Below are 18,362 nucleotides of genomic sequence, written 5' to 3'. Positions count from 1 at the left end.
CCTTGTACTCAAGGTAACAAAATTCCGGCAGTGACAAACTGTACACGCGTACTATTCTGATGACGAAATTTGCATCACGCACACTGTACGCTGTCCCTCGCGTACGCATAAAAAGATAACTATACTTCAGACTTTAGCACAACACATACTAAAGAACAAAACCTGACATGGCAAAAAACTTACAGGAATACTAAGGGGATGGATGAAAAATAAGACCACAAGATATTTGTTCATTAGTTCTGGAATCGGTTCATTTCTTTGTGTCTCCACCCACACTATCATGCCATTGGCCTAGTATGAGATGAGAGACCATTAGACTCCACCCACTAAAGACTCAAGACATAGAGAACTTTAAAAGGGATGTTCACCATCCCACACACTATATACAACACCATTAGATGTTGCCATTTCTGATTTGAGAGCTTCACTGGAGCGAAAATCTTCCAGACGGCAACTGGCTACCAATCTGTCTAACCAAGAGTTACTGCTACCACTAAGGAAAGACATAGACCCATCCTCCCTGAACATCAAACCCTTGCTGTTGTTAGCACCACATTCTTCCTATACAGTGCTACAGTAGTCAGGTTAGCTGTGATCTCCAAACCACAGGTACACCAGACCAAGCACTGCTGGACAGAACAGACTGAATGTTTTCCCTTCTAAAATCTGCCTTTCATTACCATGAATAATACAGAATGAATAAGAGTAGTGGCCATGACCAGCCGTGCCTGGACTGCCAAGCTTTATCTGATGCCACTCTCACATTCAGATCACTTTGGTTTCAATACAGAAACCAGTGCTGCAGAGAGGGAGAGATTGAGGGTTAAGAAGAAAATAAGAGAAAAGAATAAAGCACAAAAGACACAGAGACTAGTGCTCTGTTCCGAAGCCCTGTGATCCAACTACATAGGCTGTTGTTTACTGTCTACATTGACGAAACCTCATAAGTGAATGATCTAGATCACTCCTTTGGCCGCAACATTGTGCAGCAATGTCATCTAGGTGGGAAGGCTCTGGAACATTCTTAAAGTCCCCGTGAACCGGAAGTTGCGATCGTTTTTACATCGGTATTTTGATGCATTTCCGAGTTAAATGGAATTTCTAATGAGAAAAATAGTGGGCGTGGCTTTCATCTTTCTCTGCGATTTGATTGGATGTATAAAAACAGCCGTTGCATTTTGAAATGGAACTGGCAGCAGACTGACAGTTGAAGGGGATGAGTAAACGGATGCTCCGCCCAAGCCGTCTAACATACGTCATTTTTTTAAACATTTTTATGCATTTGGCAGACACTTTTTTTACTCGCATAGATTGCTGCACCATTCCTATTGGATTCAATATTGACGGCACAGCACTGCTTTTTAATTTTAGACTCTCCACAAATCCAGCATCGATCTGTGCCTTGTTCACGAAGGAATCCTCGTACAAATGAAACGATCAAACGCTCCATGTTTTTCCCACGTGAGCTGGAACGTCTTTAAAAATCAACTTTAACCACACATTCCTAATATCGGAATCCGAAGGAAGGTTATGCAGTGACTGTGTTCTTCCACAACCAGGGATGGCACAATATTTAGCTATCTTTAACTGCATATTTGTTTATTGCTTGCTAGCTATATCTGGTTCCGCGCCACTTGTGTTACTTCAGTTCTGTCATGCGCGAACCAGTGGGCGGGGCTAGAGAAGTAGTCGTTGATATTCTTTCTGTGGAGGCGGTGTTACCGTCTGGTCACCCCTCGGAGAAAAAAAAAACAAGACCCGCAAATCCGTGGCCACAGTTTTGTAATTCGTTCCCACAGTTTACAAAACCGTGCTCTCGGATTAATAAACTGTACCCACGAGTTTACAATCCGTGCTCTCGGTTTTGTAAACCGTCCCCTCAGTTTTTGAAATCTGTACCCACAAATTCATAATCTGTGCCCACGCTTTCACAATCCGTTCGCACAGTTTTGCAAACTGTAGCCTACTCGCAGAATTGAAGCCTCTGTCTGTCCACAGAACAAGCTCCTACCTACAGGAACATTAACCAATGTTGTATACTGTTTTATATATAAATTGTCCTAATGTGTTTACACACGAGCGCATGGCACATATAAAGCATGCGTTCATTGACGCGTTTCACTGGCATAAAGTTGGTTTGACATTAAACATTCGATATTCGTGAATTTAGGGACCATCTCTAAAGTTACATACACATTATAATACACGTTTCCAACTTCAATGGCATTTAAAGGGAATGACTTATACCCACAAGACTAACTGTACTGAACACTAAGTGTTCATGTGTGTGTCAGATATAATGCACACCTTTTAGATTATTTCTATTTATTATAATACAGCACTGTGGCAGCAGTGGAGTCATTCAGGTTCCTGGGCACCACCATCTCTCAGAACCTGAAGTGGGACAATCACATTGGCTCCATTGCTAAAAAAGCCCAGCAAAGGTTGTACTTCTTACATCGGCTGAAGAAGTTCAACCTAACACAAACTCTATTAAAACAGTTTTACTCAGCTGTCATAGAGTCTGTCCTCTGCACAACCATCACTGTCTGGTTTGGCTCAGCCACAAAGTCAGACATCAGAAGACTACAGAGGACGGTTCGGACTGCTGAGAAGATCATTGGTGCTCCCCTGCCCACCCTCCAAGAAATCTATACATCCAGAGAGAGGAAAAGGGCTCAGAAAATCACCCTGGACCTCTCACATCCAAGCCATCATCTCTTCACAATGCTGCCGTCTGGTCGGCGATACAGAGCACTGAGCACCAAAACAACCAGACACAAGAACAGCTTCTTGCCTCAGGCCATCTACCTCTTGAACAGTTAAATGTTTTTACACACAGTGCAATTAATAACTCTGTGCAATAATAATTAAGTGCAATATTAATTATATCCTCCAGATAAAAAAAAAATTTTTATACAACATTTTCTGTAAATTATATTTCATTCATTCTACTGTATATAGCACATACCTTGTACTACAATAGTCTATTCTTATTTTTTACTTGTACATATTTACATACATTCATAGCTTAACTCTCTATATCTTTATCTTATGTTTATTGTATTGTATTTCTTAATTTTGTATACCCATAGGCCCTTATTTAAATCATTGTGTACTGTATTCTATTGTGTTATGATCTCTGTGTACTGTTGTTGCTGTTTCTGTGTTCTGGATGCTCCTGTCACCAAAACAAATTCCTTGTATGTGCAAACATACTTGGCAATAAAGCTCTTTCTGATTCTGATAAACCGTTAAATCAAATGCAAATATTCCTATGTGTTTCACTGCTGTATGGGCTCATACATAAATATACAAATTTTAAAACTAAATAGCATTTAAAGGGAATGACATCCCTGACTAACTGTAAAGTGTTCATGTGTGTGTCAGACAGAATGCACACCTTTTAGATTATTGATATGTATTCAAATAAACCGTCAAATCAAATGCAAACATTCCTATGTGTATAATGGTCTCATACACAAATATACCATTATTTAAAGCTCAATAGCAATACGTATAGGAATATGTGCATATGATTTGATGGTTTATTGTAATACTCAATAATCTAAAAGTTGTGCATAATAGCTGACACACAAATGAACACTGTACAGTTAGTTTTGTGGCTATAAATCATTCCCTTTAAATGCTTTTGAAGTTGGAAAAAGGTATTTAATGTGTACTTTAGAGATGGTCCCTAAATTCACGAACGTTTAATGTCAAACCAACTTTATGCCAGTGAAACGCGTCAATGAACGCATGCTTTATATGCGCCACCCGCTCGTGTGTAAACACATTAGGACAATTTATATATAAAACAGTATACAACATTGGTTAATGTTCCTGTAGGAAGGAGCTTGTTCTGTGGACAGACAGAGGCTTCAATTCAGCGAGTAGGCTACAGTTTGCAAAACTGTGCGAACGGATTGTGAAAGCGTGGGCACAGATTATGAATTTGTGGGTACAGATTTCAAAAACTGAGGGGACGGTTTACAAAACCGAGAGCACGGATTGTAAACTCGTGGGTACAGTTTATTAATCCGAGAGCACGGTTTTGTAAACTGTGGGAACGAATTACAAAACTGTGGCCACGGATTTGCGGGTCTTGTTTTTTTTTCTCCGAGGGGTGACCAGACGGGCTCCGCAGGTGTTCAACCTATCAATGAGGTGCATTCCAGAACCTGCCGTTCGCTGAGCCTTGTGTTAATAACAGATGTAATCTCAGTAACAAGGGCGTTTTCAGTTCTGACACTTACATGATGTTCGCGTGAATACGATTCCCTCTTATATAACAAAAGCTCGGGTTAATATTGTGGTTTTAATTCATGGCATCTTTAAGATGGATAGTCATTACAGGATGTAAGTTCATTTTCAGATTTTAACTAAAGATTATGAGGGCACACAAATTTTAAAAAGAAAATGACCCACATTGATAAACTATTTACAATAAACACTGCAATATTTCATGAAAAAATAGCCATTGTAATTTTTAATTTCACTGAGACTTTAACTTAAGAAAAGACAAATAAAAAAGATCAATCAGAAGAAAAACAAGCACTGGGTTCCAAAGACCCTAAGGTGACAAATAAGCATGAATTAATCATATATAAATAAGACGACACACAATTACAAAAGGTAAATGTGATAAACATCATTGCCATCTAGCTGTTCCTTATCAGCTTTAATTGTGCATTCTTAATGAAATGTACGGTGTGCAATTTCTGCCCAACTGGCAGCACCAAAAGGAGCTTCAATACAGGTTTCCCAAAAATATCAACCCTGTCCCAATCTAATGCTTTTGGCTGAGCTCATTTTGTTATGTGAGGCTGCTTTAATGACATACAGACGTCTCTAATCATCAATAAATTGTTATTTAATATATTATTTAACATTTAGCATTGAAAGAAATTACAAGCATCACCCAAAAATTCTGAGAAGCCTCATAAAATGATAACTCTGGATTAATTATTTAGTAAGTATTGCTGTTTATTTTTCAAGCAACATACACTTTCAACTGTAAGAACATTAAGAACCAATACTGCAGAACTGTAAAAAATGTATTCATCACATTCAACCTCAGTGCATAAATGTAATGCAGGAATTGTACAGGATCTCACCTCATCTCAATTGCTAAACTATTCCTGAGCAAGAGGACATCCATTGCCACCAAAGGGAGGAGTTAAAACAACATGACTCATCAGTCATGTGTCATGAATGGAGCTCTATTTTGTGCCTTTAACAGAAAGAGGAAAGGAATTAAGTCCTATAATGCCTCCTCACGCTCTCACACATGTGACGGAGGATGTTCTCAGCATCACTGCTGCATCTCGCACCACACGCCCCCTCCCACTCCGGCTCATCTCATCTCTCCTCCACTCATGCAAAAGATCTCCCAGCCGCTCTGAGATCACCACACAACCACTGCTTAATTACAGAGCAGACAAGTGTGGCAAACACAGTCTCCAGACAAGAATGTAACACCAGTCTCCCAGTACACAAGGAAATGTCCTCAGTGTAAATATACAGTATCTTTGAATGACAAGATATCAGCACTTGTGTTAAAGAACGTTCAAGAATCTGCTTTCCATGGATCAGCAATAACTACAATTTTAGTAAAAATACAATAGCTACCATTGCATGAGACACAGAAGCAGCTTCTTCCCCCAGGCAATCTCCCTCCTAAACAGATAACTGCTCCTTAAGAGTAATATTCCACTTTCACTACTCCTATAGTGTGCACTATAGTGCCTTATTATATATACATTTTATTTCTACATGTATATAACACTACCTCTACTAGGGATGCTCAAATTGACCGTTTAACCGATAGTAAAAAATTTGACCGGTTAATACTATCAGTTAAACGATTTAAAAGGTATGTTTATTTTAAGTTAAATAATATTAATAATATTTTTTAATAATAAAAATAATTTAATAATACGTTTTTAAATAACTATTAAATCATACATGTTTTTAGTTTTCTGTATGGTGAAAGAAAACTATGCTAAACATGCGTTAACTCACGGAGCGTGCAGACACGTGTAAATGCCCTCCGAAACGTTTTCGAGACAGATTAAAATCCAATCACGCAAGTCACTTGAAGTGTAATTCATCTGATTGTTGGGTCCACATTTGTCAGGGCTTTTCTCCTCCAAATGGAGTGCAACTGGCAGCCTTGCTCAAGCTCAAGTTCGTTGTTTTAAAAGTAGAATCGCGACAATCGGGCTCACAATGCTCTGTGACATTCTCGTCTTCCCGGCGTGTCTACGGCTCAGCAAAGCTAATAGCGGAGCTACTGCAAGGGAATTTCGGTGCTAGCAATCAATTTATCCTTTACATAAACTTATCTCATGGATGCTTAGCATCGGCTGCCCGTGCGCTTTTGAATGGATAAGAAAACGGCGCGACCAGTGGTTTCCCTGCCTTCTTTTAGACGTGACGTAAAAACATGAATGTGAAATATGAATAAGTAAAAAATTATGTTTGTATTTTGGGTGGTATAGCAGATCGGATTTATATATGTTTAGTTAAAACACATTAATTCCCACTTTGGATATTAATCCTGGCTGGTGGAAAGCAAATGAAACGCGCGTCCCGAGGCGTTATCTCTACATTCCCGGGACACTGAAAAACTCCAGCCTTTGGATTGAGGTAGGCCTGCTATTTTTATTTGTTGAAAAAACTTTCTGACGGAAATAAACTTTGCCGGATCTTCTGTGTGTTCGTTTTGTCATAATTTGTTAATTATTTCAGTTATTTTCTTGCCTGTTTATTTTATGCTTTGGATTAATATTATTTTCTCCATTGTCCAAAACGCCGCAGGTTCGTGAAAATGTGATAATATGTGAATTCAGGTCCTGTTGTTGATCTATTTGTTATGCTGCTGTTTGCCAGTTAAAATAAATCTGTGAAAAAAATGTTTGTATTTTTAACGTGTCACAGACCCTGTGTTTCATTTCGAAGTCATTTTCGAAGTCTTCAAAATGAAACGCAGCATGTATTTGTTGTTAAAATCTTATCGGTTAACGGTTAATGTTCGGATAACGAGTGTCGGTTCTCGGTTAGGGAAATTGACCGAAATGAGCATCCCTAACCTCTACTTACAACATTATCCAATTGCACAAGTGTACATACAATCTGTTAATATGTATATTCTACTATATACTACCCTGTACAATGTCTCTTATAGGTTATTTATCCCCCATTTTCTGTACAAAAGTCTTATTTTATATATGCATATTTTAGAATCTTTTAGACTGTAAATCATATTATATTGTATTGTCATTGTGTTGAATGTCTGTACTAGAAGCTTCCAACACCAAAGAAAATTCCTTGCACACTTGGCAATAAAGCTCTTCTGATTCTGATTACAGTTTACATGGTAAAATCAATAAATTTGGATGTCTATAAAATTCACAATCATTATATCACTGAATCATTTTTATTACAGCAGTGGCTAATACAAAATTACTATGATATTTTGATGGAAACTCTGTATGAAGGTAATTTTTGTTTTTTAACAGATTAAAAGCACACCAACGTACTTCAGAAACACAAGTTTGCATGAAATACATTAGAAATAAACAAAACTCATGTCAGTTCCCATTTCCTCTGCCTTGATAAAACCTGAACTATCACTTCAGAGTGTATCCTTGCCATTCTTTTAGGTATCCAGATGCTGCTAGCTGCTAGTTTCTGCAGCTGCTCAGTGAGCCCAAACCTCAGTATCGCACATGAGACTTTCCCCCGGTAACTTTCCTTTCACATGCTATAAGTGAGGTTTTATTTTTGGCCTGCAGTAAATCATAAACTTTCTGTGCTTCAGAGAGTTTCTAACGAAGACAAGCTGGGAGCAATATCTCTGCGAATCAGGTCACACTCTTATCTGTGACATGAGGGTGGTTCACCTCTGACAAGCATCTTACTAAATAAATCTGAATTAGATGCTGTAAATATGGAATATTGTAATAGTTGGGAAAGAAACTTCAAGGGAAGAGGCAAAATAGGTTTCACATTGTCTAAGATGAAGTTAAATATATCTTCGAAAGAAGTATGTTGCAAAAAAGGTATGCAAATAACAAGAGCTACTGTTATGGCACAACACTGGATATAATAATGTTGATTGTCAAATACCTGGTTCCTAAGGAGAAAGCAAATGAATTTTCCCAGAACGCACAGCTGGACAGCATGGATAAATAGTCAAATAATGTTTTGACACGTTTTAACAAGTTTTTGTGAAGTCAAATATAGTCTCAGAAAAAAAATAAGAGACCATTGCTAATTTTGATTCATGAAGCATTTGTAGACGTATTGTGGCAGTCCAGTGTCTATTGAATTTAAACAAAATCAAACCTCAGGAGTGATAAAGTCAAGGTTATCACATAAAAAATAATTTTAAACTTTTCCTAAAACATGTACAAATATTACTGTTGTATTGCTTAAAAGTGAATATGAACTTGTTTTCTTTGCAGTATTTGAGGTCTGAAAAAATACAGAGCATCTTTTCTGTTATTTTGGCCTGTTTCTCCAGTTTTCAGTTTTGGGAAATAAATAGACATTTTTATTTGAAATTTGGGAGAAATATTTTAGTAGTTTACAGAATGAAACAAAAATGATCATTTTACCTAAACACATACCTATAAACAGTAAATTTAATAAAAAACTGAAAATATGTTTTAAATAGTCTCTTAACTTTTTCCGTGGCTGTGTGTTTATGCTACATAAACCAACTGCTGGCAGGACATAAAAAGCAAAGAAACTGTGTTGAATAAGTATGCATTTGTAGTATGTGTTAACATATTTGTTTAGAGCCTAAATGGACACTTATTTAGGGTTTATCCTTTTACAGAGTTTCTAGTGTGACGCATTTGGCAATAGCATGTAGTAATAGTGCATGTAAAGGTCCTTGTGAATTAAGATGCTGTGTAGACAGCGAAGGAAGTAGACAGCATGTCTGTTTAGATTTTAAGACACAGCTGACGTTGAAGACTTAGAGATGGTGATTGATAAAGCAAACACGGGGCTCTAGGACAACAGCCATGGCAGGTGGTAAAAGTCTGAGGTGCACGGGTGATGGTTCGCAACAGCTGTTCTACATCTAACATTTTCGGTTGCAAGCATCACACACCAAGAGGTACCAAAAAAGAAAGCTAACCAGGAACATTCAAGCAGCTGACAGGGAAAGAAATTAAGCGTTACAGAAGAGACAGAACTGTGAAGAACTACCAGAGAAACCTAAAGCCCCATTCCTCGACGTAACTACTCCACTATTAGTAGTTCATGCCGAGATTGCTCAAAAATTAAATGACTGATGCTTTGTTCGTTTGACCAGCTAGCTCAACCAATGGCATGTGTTTGGGGGTGGGACTATCCATCTGCAGAGTACAGCGACAGGTGTAGATCTGCATGGTGAGAACTGACAGTTTGAGTTGACGACTGCGCACCTGCAAGGGTCACCGAGATTACGGCTGTAGCATGCCGACCTCAGCGAGCTCACAGGATTACATTCCTAATCAGGTCAATTTTTCTGTGTGCACTTAAAGCTCAATGGCGAGATGACCTTCCTAGTGTGAAAATCCTATATGAATTCTTATCGCCTCCCTCTCTCGCTTGCTAGCAATCGATAATGCACTTCTGTCTCACGGTTTCAGAGTGGAAAGCTTTAACAGACAACTCCTCCCCTCCTCTGCCTGTACCGGCCATCCCCAAGGGTCCGCTGTCAGGATCACTCCATGTACTGGGCACAGCGGTGCTAGAACAGTCTAAAATAAGGTCAGACTAGCATTAACTGAGAGACAGAAGAGACTGTTTTATAAATTTACTGCAACTATGTGCAGTCAGGTGTATAAATAATATAAAAAATAGGAATATTCTAACATTTTCAGAAGGAAATGCAATCCAAGGGTGTTTTAAGGGGTTGTCAAGGCATTGCTATGCTGTTGCTGAGGTGTTTCGCATGCAGCTACGCGATTGCTGGTGTAGTTGGCCCAAGTCAAATAACCCCACCTCGATATATAGCCATGTTTCAGTACACATCGACAGGAATTTTGTTTGTTTTATTGTTCTCTAGGTCACCCATTTTAAAGTGGCCTTCATGTACATAACACAAATAGTTTGGGATGTGTTATGTAAAAAAGACGCAAAAAAGATTTCATACATTGCCCACAGAATCTGCTCTTTATGATCACAAAGATCCACGATGTGCCATCCTGTCATTGTAACCAACAGAGCTTTCAAACATCCCCACTCAATAGTTCTTGCTAATATTTATTCACCACACTACTGCTTCAGACGGAGAGAGAGAGAGAGCAAGGGAGAAATGAATTTCCATTCCCTCAACACTATTCCTTCATAAATGAAAAGGTCACAATAACGATGGATTCACAGGGCTGCGAATGAGGCAAGAAGCGCAGATCTCTCAAGAGAGAGTTTTTACAAGTTAACTTAAATCTTCATACAACACAAGACTTAAAAGGATAGTTCACCCAAAAATGAAAATTCTGTCATCATTTACTCACCCGCTTGTCATTTCAAACCTGTTTGACTTTCTTTCTTCTGCAGAACACAAAGAAGATAGTTCAAAGAATGTTGTTAACTGGCACCCATTCACTTGCATTGGTTTTGTGTCCACACAATAGAAGTGAATGGGTGCCGGCGCTGTTCGGGTACCAACATTCTTCAAAATATCTTCTTTTGTGTTCTGTGGAAGAAAGAAACTCATACAGGTTTGAAATGACAAAAGAGAGTAAATGATGACAGTATTTTCATTTTTGGGTGAACTATCGCTTTACTATTACACAGAGCACAAATTAATGCTTTCAATTCAAACGGTTGCTAGGGCGTTAAGGGTGTTAAAAGAACCCAAGATAAAAGAACCCACCCATAGGTCTATTGCGGCGCTTTTCCACTCATGGTACCGTCAGGTTTAGTACAACTCGGCTCGGTACAGCTCATTTCACTTCGGCTCAGTTTGCTTTTCCACAGCAGTTTAGTACCCTTCAAAGTGGGAGGGGATTATAAACTTATCGTCATGGTTGCGCTGCCTCTACTGCCGTAGCATCTTTGTGAACGCGACGAACACACGCACAACACAGTCGTAATGGAGCATTTCGATGGCGGACGGCAGCAAAAACAATATAATGTTACTGCTAAAATACCAGAGTTTGGGAAATCTTACAGCAAAGAGCAGACAACGATCATTTGGTTTGCTCGACGGCGCATGGGGGTAAGCTAATGTAGCATTTAGCACTGCGTTAAAGGTCTCAATCTCTATTTTACTGTCACGAAGTATATAACGAAATGCTAATATTACGTATAAAAATACGTATCAATGTGTTGCAAATCCAATGACGCTGGTAATGATTCTCTCTGCCCAATCAGTAGTCTGCGTGTAAACGCATCACATTTTGGTATCGGTACAGTACAGTACGCTTGGAACCTCAACCGAGGTTGTACTAAAAAAAAGTATCAGGTACTAGGTACTGTACCCATGTGGAAACCCCCCCAAAAGTGAGCTGTACCGTGCAGAACTATGCAGTGGAAAAGCGCCTTATGATATTCTGGTCCCTAGATATGTTGCTTTTTCAGTGTAAGACTTTGGGATTATGGTGGGAAACGGTTTGTTACAGAGGCTTGTTACAAAACTTGCATTTTTGTCATTACAAGCCAAACATTCCCTTCGTGTATTAGTTACATAAAAAGGATTTTCTCTTATCTTCTTTTTATTGAAATATCTATTAATTCAAAAACAGTAGTGTTAAAGAAATAAGTGCATTTCTTTTATATCTATCAGGATTCATCAAAATGGAAAGAGAGTCTTATTATAAACTGACAAACACATTTGATCTGTGAACAAATCATTGTAAATGAAAAACAAACAGTCTAGACAAACATCATTCTAAACATGCAGCCTAAGCAGTCTGATCAGTGAATGTCACCCTGACTACCACATCCCAGAGCAAGCAAAACTCTTCTAGGACGAAACATTAAGGTCATTCTCCTTTTCCTTTAACAATGTACCATGTGTGTATTTGTCATGACTCACGAGAATCCCTGATGGGTCATCGGCACTGTATAACATTCTGCATTAGTGTCCTAATCAGTGGGCCAAATGCCAACCTCACGCTCGGGTTTCAGTACACAGTCTGCGCATGTGTGCTATACACTTCTGTGTGACTGCAGTCTCTGAGCTCTACTTCCTGTGAAATTTACTGTAAAGCATCACTACTATGGCTATCTCTCAGGTGACCTTGTGCATGCTCCCTATAGACTTGTGTTTTTCACAGACTGTTATGAGTAAATAGAGAGTATGAAACTGCGAAAAATGTGTTTACTTCAGGATGAAAATGCATGGAAAAGCTTCAAGCGTCAGGCAGGATAACAATAACATTTATCCATAATATACACATATAAATAAATATTGACATACAGCAAAGATCCTTAAGAGTTTATAAACATGAAAATAATAATCAACAATAGGTATTTTAAGCACACAGGGAAGGAAGGCAGTGATTTGTCAGTCAACAAGAACAGCAAGACTGGCTGTGTTCAAACCAAAATAAATCATTCGTATTAAATAAACCATACCAAAGCACCAGAACCTATTGTCAAACGTGCTGCAGAACTGTTTGCTTTCCTACATTCTGCAAAATATCTTCTTTTGTGTTCAACAGAACAAAAAAAAACTATGGTAGTCAATGGTGGCCAAGAAGTGTCTGGTTACAAGCGCTCTTGTAAATATCTTTCTCTGTGTTCATCAAAACAAAGAAATTTATACAGATTTTGAACAACTCGAGGGTGAGTAAATGACGACAGAATTTTAATTTTTGGTTGAACTGTTCCTTTAATATCACAGAAGAGCCACCGTGTTTACAATATCCTAAAAATCAAACTACGTATGACACACAGAAGAGTCTACACGTGAGTATTTTTACAAAAAAGCTATGCGCCGATATGTAAATTTTGGCCGATAACGATAACCAATAATTCTTGAACATTGGAATCCGATAACCGATATACCGTATCTAAATAATATAACATTTTCTGAGACTGAAAATTCTTTTTTTCTCCTGAAAATCATGTACCAAGCCTACTTAACACTAATTAAAGATTCTTTAATTCTTCAATTCTTCTTTTAAACTTTTCTGGTATAATGTTTATTTAAAGGTCCAGTCAGTGAAATCTAGCGGCAGGGTTGCGAATTGCAACCAACCGCTCACTTCACCCCTCCCCTTCCCGTTCGAAACACTACAACGGCTGACAGAACATGGCGTATTACATGCAAGGGGGTATGTAGATAGAAATAGCTCATTCTAAGGTAATAAAAAATAACGAATCACTGTGTCAGCTACACCTTTATACACCTCTGAAGGCATAGCTATGTATATTATATTGTATTTCTAGCAATAGATCATCCCAAACTGGACCTTTAATAAACAAATTAAAGATGTTCTTCCAGAACAACCCAGAAAGGTGCTCTCAATAGCCACAAGTCTAACAGGTCTCAAGACAGAAAGCATTCAGACAGCAGTAGGTTTCTAACAACATGCTTTTGTTCCTATAATTTACACATTCATAAATATCTACATACTACATTAACAATGTTTTTCTAATAGCAGTAAGTGAATGATCATGACAGAACGCTAGTATACGGTCCTGGATTTTAACTGTGAGCAGCATGCAGATGAAGTGGTTCAACCAGAGGAAATGATTCATAATTTATCGGCTATAATATATCGGCCTAAATTTTATTATCGGCCGATAACATTGAAATGACCATTTATTGGCCAATACCGATATGGCCGATAATTTATCGTGCATCCCTACTTTAAACCACAAGCTTAAAGGGATACTTCAGCCAAGAAACAAAATTTACCCATGTTTTACTAACCCTCAAGGCATCCTGACTGAATATGACTTTCTTCTTGAAGAATAATGCAGTTGGAGTTATAATACCACGTATCTTTTTTCTTCCAAGCGGAAGAAAGGGAGTGAATGGGGGCAAGTTTTTGAAGCTCCCAAAAGAGCATCCATTGCTCAAAGAACTGCTCGACACGGCTCCGTGGTCTTAACAAAGGTCTTCTGAAGCGAATCGATGCGTTTGTTTAAGAGAAATATCCGGCATTTTGTGTTTCGTTCCAATAGCATACCGTCTCCTCTGTGCGGGAGCTTTTGTCACCGTCATTTGCAGGAAAAACAAGCCTCTGGTTCACGCGCAGCCGAGAGATAATGGAAGGTATACATTATCGTTAATAGCATTGTCAATATGGATATTTCTCTTAAACAAATGCATCGATTCACTTTAGAAGACCTTTGTTAAGACCCCGGAGCAGTGTTGTGCTGTTCTTTGTTCAATGGATGCATTTTTTGGAGCTTCCAAAACTTTCCCCCCATTTACTCCCATTCTACGGCTTATATGAAAAAGGATACGTGGTATTATAACTCCGACTGCATTATTCTTCAAGAAGAAAGTCATATTCAGTTAGGATGCCTTGAGGGTGAGTAAAACATGGGGAAATTTTGTTTCTTGGCTGAAGTATCTCTTTAATATGCTACATTTACATCCATCCTACATCAGTCCTTACGACCCATATAGAAAGTAAATCAACTCAGCTTATGTTGACCAGCTCGATGAATCACGTCTCAGTGGGTACAATGACTCACTGCTTACTAATAACCACCGTCCATGTTAAAAATGTTGCCTAAAAAACATTTGATACACCCAATATACACTGAATATACACATCACATATTCAGCAGTCTGTGTAGAATAATATGGCTGTTTTGGAAACATTATCTTCACCAAACGTGTGCCATTTCCAGTATGAACTTTGCCAGTTCAACAATTTCTATTAGAGATTCCACATTTTTTTATGTGTGGGGTCTCAATCGAATCTCCTCCATCAAAACATCTGCTAAACAGTCCACTGGCTTTCTTCTTCTCTACCACTGCAGTAGTGAAGATCATGAGGCCTGAGCCCCAAAGTCATATACTATCTTTACAAAAAACCAGTTCACCACGTCAACTCACTACATTCCCTCAGGCAGGAATTCTTTAAGTCGTCTCATTTTTCCAAAAGAGGGGGATTTCAGACAGAGAAGGTTTTTTATCAGTTCCAAACAGAATATCATCTGCACATCTATTCTTTATTTACGGTCACTCAGGTTGCAATATAATCTACTAGAATGTCTGAGTTTTCCTTAACCCTGAAGCCAAAAGTCAATTTATACCTGGAATACCTTGTATGGAGATATGTGACGGTTTATGAGCAGCCTAAAATTCAGTATGCCAAAGGAAGTATGGAAGCCAAGGGTGTACTTAAAAAGTACTTACTGGTGGAGTTTCCTTGCATTTGTATAATGCATTTTGATTCTTTGCCGATCTCCCTTGAGTTGAAGGGCCGAACTCTGACAGCCACTTTCACCGAGGCGCCAGACATGGTTGAAGCGGTTGTGTTTCAATCCCACAGAAAGTTATCCTAAAAAAAAGGAGACAAAATTTTTCCTTTTAGTGCCAAAAATATTAAAGATATTACAAAACGGTTTGCAGGCATGATTTAAATATTATCAAGAGACAGCTCATCAAACGCCATTGAGAAATAAAAATCCCCCAAAAGATCAGAACGTACAATAACATTATTTAGAAATGACACTTTATGACTGTTTTAGAGAAATTGCTTAGATACAATTGTTTTGTTTTATTCTGCTAAAAAAAATCAACTAAATGTATTCAATATAATTAATTCTACAATTACAATATGTATTTACTAGGGCTGTCAAAAGATAAATCGTGATTAATCGCATTCAGAATAAAAGTTTGTGTTTACATAATATTTATCTGTTTACTGTGCATAATAATTTTGTATTTATTAACACATACACATCCATGCATATATTAAAGAAAAATCTAAATATTAATAAACATTTATATATAATTTCAATGTAAATATTTCCTAAATATGTATACTTGTGTATGTGTTTGTATTTATTAATAGAAAATTAATATGCACAGTACATAGACATATGTTATGTAAACACAAACTTTTATTCTGGACGCGATTAATCGCGATTAATCTTTTGACAGCCCTAGTATTTACACATTATTTGATCCTAACTGAGATACTACACGCAATATGTGCACTTTCATTTACATCTAAAATGATTAAAAACTATGAAAAACGAAATGACAGCTGGTTTAGAAGCACCCAAGATAAACGTGCAGTCATCACACCCGCAAAACCTAATCTAAAACCAATGGCAAGTAAGAAATATACTTATTTAACACAAGGGCTAGTTTTCAAAAGCAACAGTGCTAAGCAGGTAGCTAAACAGCACAGATATGGATTATCTGGGATATGTGGCTGGCTGCCGTTAGATGGATCCTTCACAGGCTCATAAACATGGCTGCCGCTCGCTCGCCTGCAGCAGCAGAAGGGGTGGGCCTGTTCCACGTTAAACACATTTCTCTGACTAACTGACACCTAACAGTGATGACATATCAAAATACATGGACTGACACATAACAACGTCATACTGTTTTCTTTACCTATGCATGTATCACTTCTGAGCGTGCGGTTGGGTATTTAACTTGATTTAATCGACAGATTGGGGATTAAAATAACCACAATTCGAATTCCCTGATATTTTAAACTTCAGATCTTATCAGTGAAGTAGAAATAAAAACAGATCAAACACAAAATAGCCAAAAGTAATGTTCACATCCTTGCCCTTGTAGTCATTCATAGCATTAAGCATACGCCCAAGAAATACAATCTGCCTGACTATCGCCGAAGAAAACACAAGTATGTCTACTTCATATGAAGATATTTGTTTTTCCTTTTAATCAGTCCACTATCTTTAGAAGCCCACGGCACTAAAACAATAAAACACCAGAACATTTATCGTTTAAGGATAAGACGAGACTTCGCTTTCTGTTTCAATGTTTATTAACATGGGTTATGACATCAGTGCACTACCAACAATAAACCCGGCGTCTCATAATGAATATGCTTTACAAAGCATTTAAATTAAATAATAAAACAATCAAGAAAAACGTTTATTTCTTGCAAATAGTTTCAGTCAGCTGTAAACGTTACATTGTGACCTTATGATGTCGACTCCTCGATCGGACGTCTCCTCCTATGAACTCGCTGACATGCTTTGCATAACCCGCATAGTGTTTTGCTAATATTCATGTTACGTGTAAATAAATAATAATTTATTATTAAGTATTACAGTTTAATAACCGAGGAAACTGCGTTAATGATGCTAGGGATGAGCTGCAAAACATTCCTGTAAACATCTATTCTTAAAGGCGACTCGCGGAAGCTCGAACAGAAACGTAGAAGTCGTAGGATTATTTTACACAAGATAATAAAAAGACTGCACTTACCTCTATATGTGCACGCGCAGAGAGAACCAGAACACCATAGAAATCCTGCACGATGTGAATTCTCCAATGACGTCTACCACCAGCAGCAGAAGAAATCAGAATAGGCTGACGGCTAAGTTCGTAATAGTTCCGTTTTTGTTAAATACACCCATTATAGCTGCGTTTCATTCTCTGCCAGAGGTCTCGCACCGCTTAGAAAGCTCGCGGTTGTTACCTATTTTATCAGACTAGCTGTTGTATCGTTAGAACGTTCCTCTAGCTGGCTTAGGGTATGGATGAATGCCTTGATTTACTGAAATGATTACGTCAACTGGCCTGTCAACATCGTGAATGACAGCGGGGTTGACCAATAATATTCCAAAAATGTATGAGCAATGCGTCATGTAGCCAATGAGAATACAGCAACAACTAAAGTAGGCGGGCTAACTGTGACGTAACATTGCAGGGTCGCTGACGTTCCGTCCCATTACGTTGTGGCGTGGCACCGTCCAACACGAAACTAAAGGGCGCCGCCTAGCAGGAACATGTTCAAGTAAGTGGACATATAATTAAATGTCTAAAAATTAAACGAAATAATTGAAATGCTAAATTGCTCACACATAATTAAAGCGCTGGCGTTAATGTTCTCTCAAAACATAATTATACTCTTTATATTCGAAGATACTCATGGGACTAAATCTTAAAACGACAGATTTATAGAACTGACAATTTATTTAGAGTTATATTTACAAAAATTCTTGAATAATCATATTGCAACGCGAGGTATTTAATTTCATGTAATTTAGGAATCACGTGTAATTGTAAATATAATATATTTGTGTGACTAGTACTGAAAGAAAGCTAGTAGGTGTGAAAAGAAGTGCAACAGCTATTGTGTGTGCATTACCATTTATTACAGTTCAAAGACCTGGGTCCAAAAAAGCTTGTAGCAAAGGAAGCAAACTCCTGTACATTGTAACCTTTTCAAATGTCA

At 38.0% G+C, this 18,362-nt stretch overlaps 1 protein-coding gene across 11 annotated transcripts in view; it reads right to left on the bottom strand.

Moving 5' to 3' along the window:
• The window catches only part of kif1b (kinesin family member 1B), a 64,257-nt gene extending 46,576 nt beyond the window's left edge, over positions 1-17,681 (bottom strand). For 8 of the 11 annotated variants that reach the window (XM_057320086.1, XM_057320089.1, XM_057320095.1 and 5 more), the window contains exons 1-2: positions 17,390-17,681; positions 15,332-15,476 (exon numbers count right to left, since the gene is read on the bottom strand). In XM_057320086.1, the coding sequence (XP_057176069.1) occupies positions 15,332-15,437 (106 nt within the window). In that variant the 5' untranslated portion in view covers positions 15,438-15,476; positions 17,390-17,681. The remainder of the gene's footprint in view (positions 1-15,331; positions 15,477-17,389) is intronic. The other 3 variants (XM_057320092.1, XM_057320094.1, XM_057320097.1) reach the window with 1 other exon arrangement.
• Between the last annotated feature and the right edge of the window lie 681 nt (positions 17,682-18,362).

The sequence above is a fragment of the Triplophysa rosa genome, linkage group LG21, assembly GCF_024868665.1.
Source record: "Triplophysa rosa linkage group LG21, Trosa_1v2, whole genome shotgun sequence".
Taxonomy (NCBI): Eukaryota; Metazoa; Chordata; class Actinopteri; order Cypriniformes; family Nemacheilidae; genus Triplophysa; species Triplophysa rosa.
Note: the sequence above shows the minus strand (reverse complement) of the source record. Positions and strands in the feature narration are given on the sequence as shown.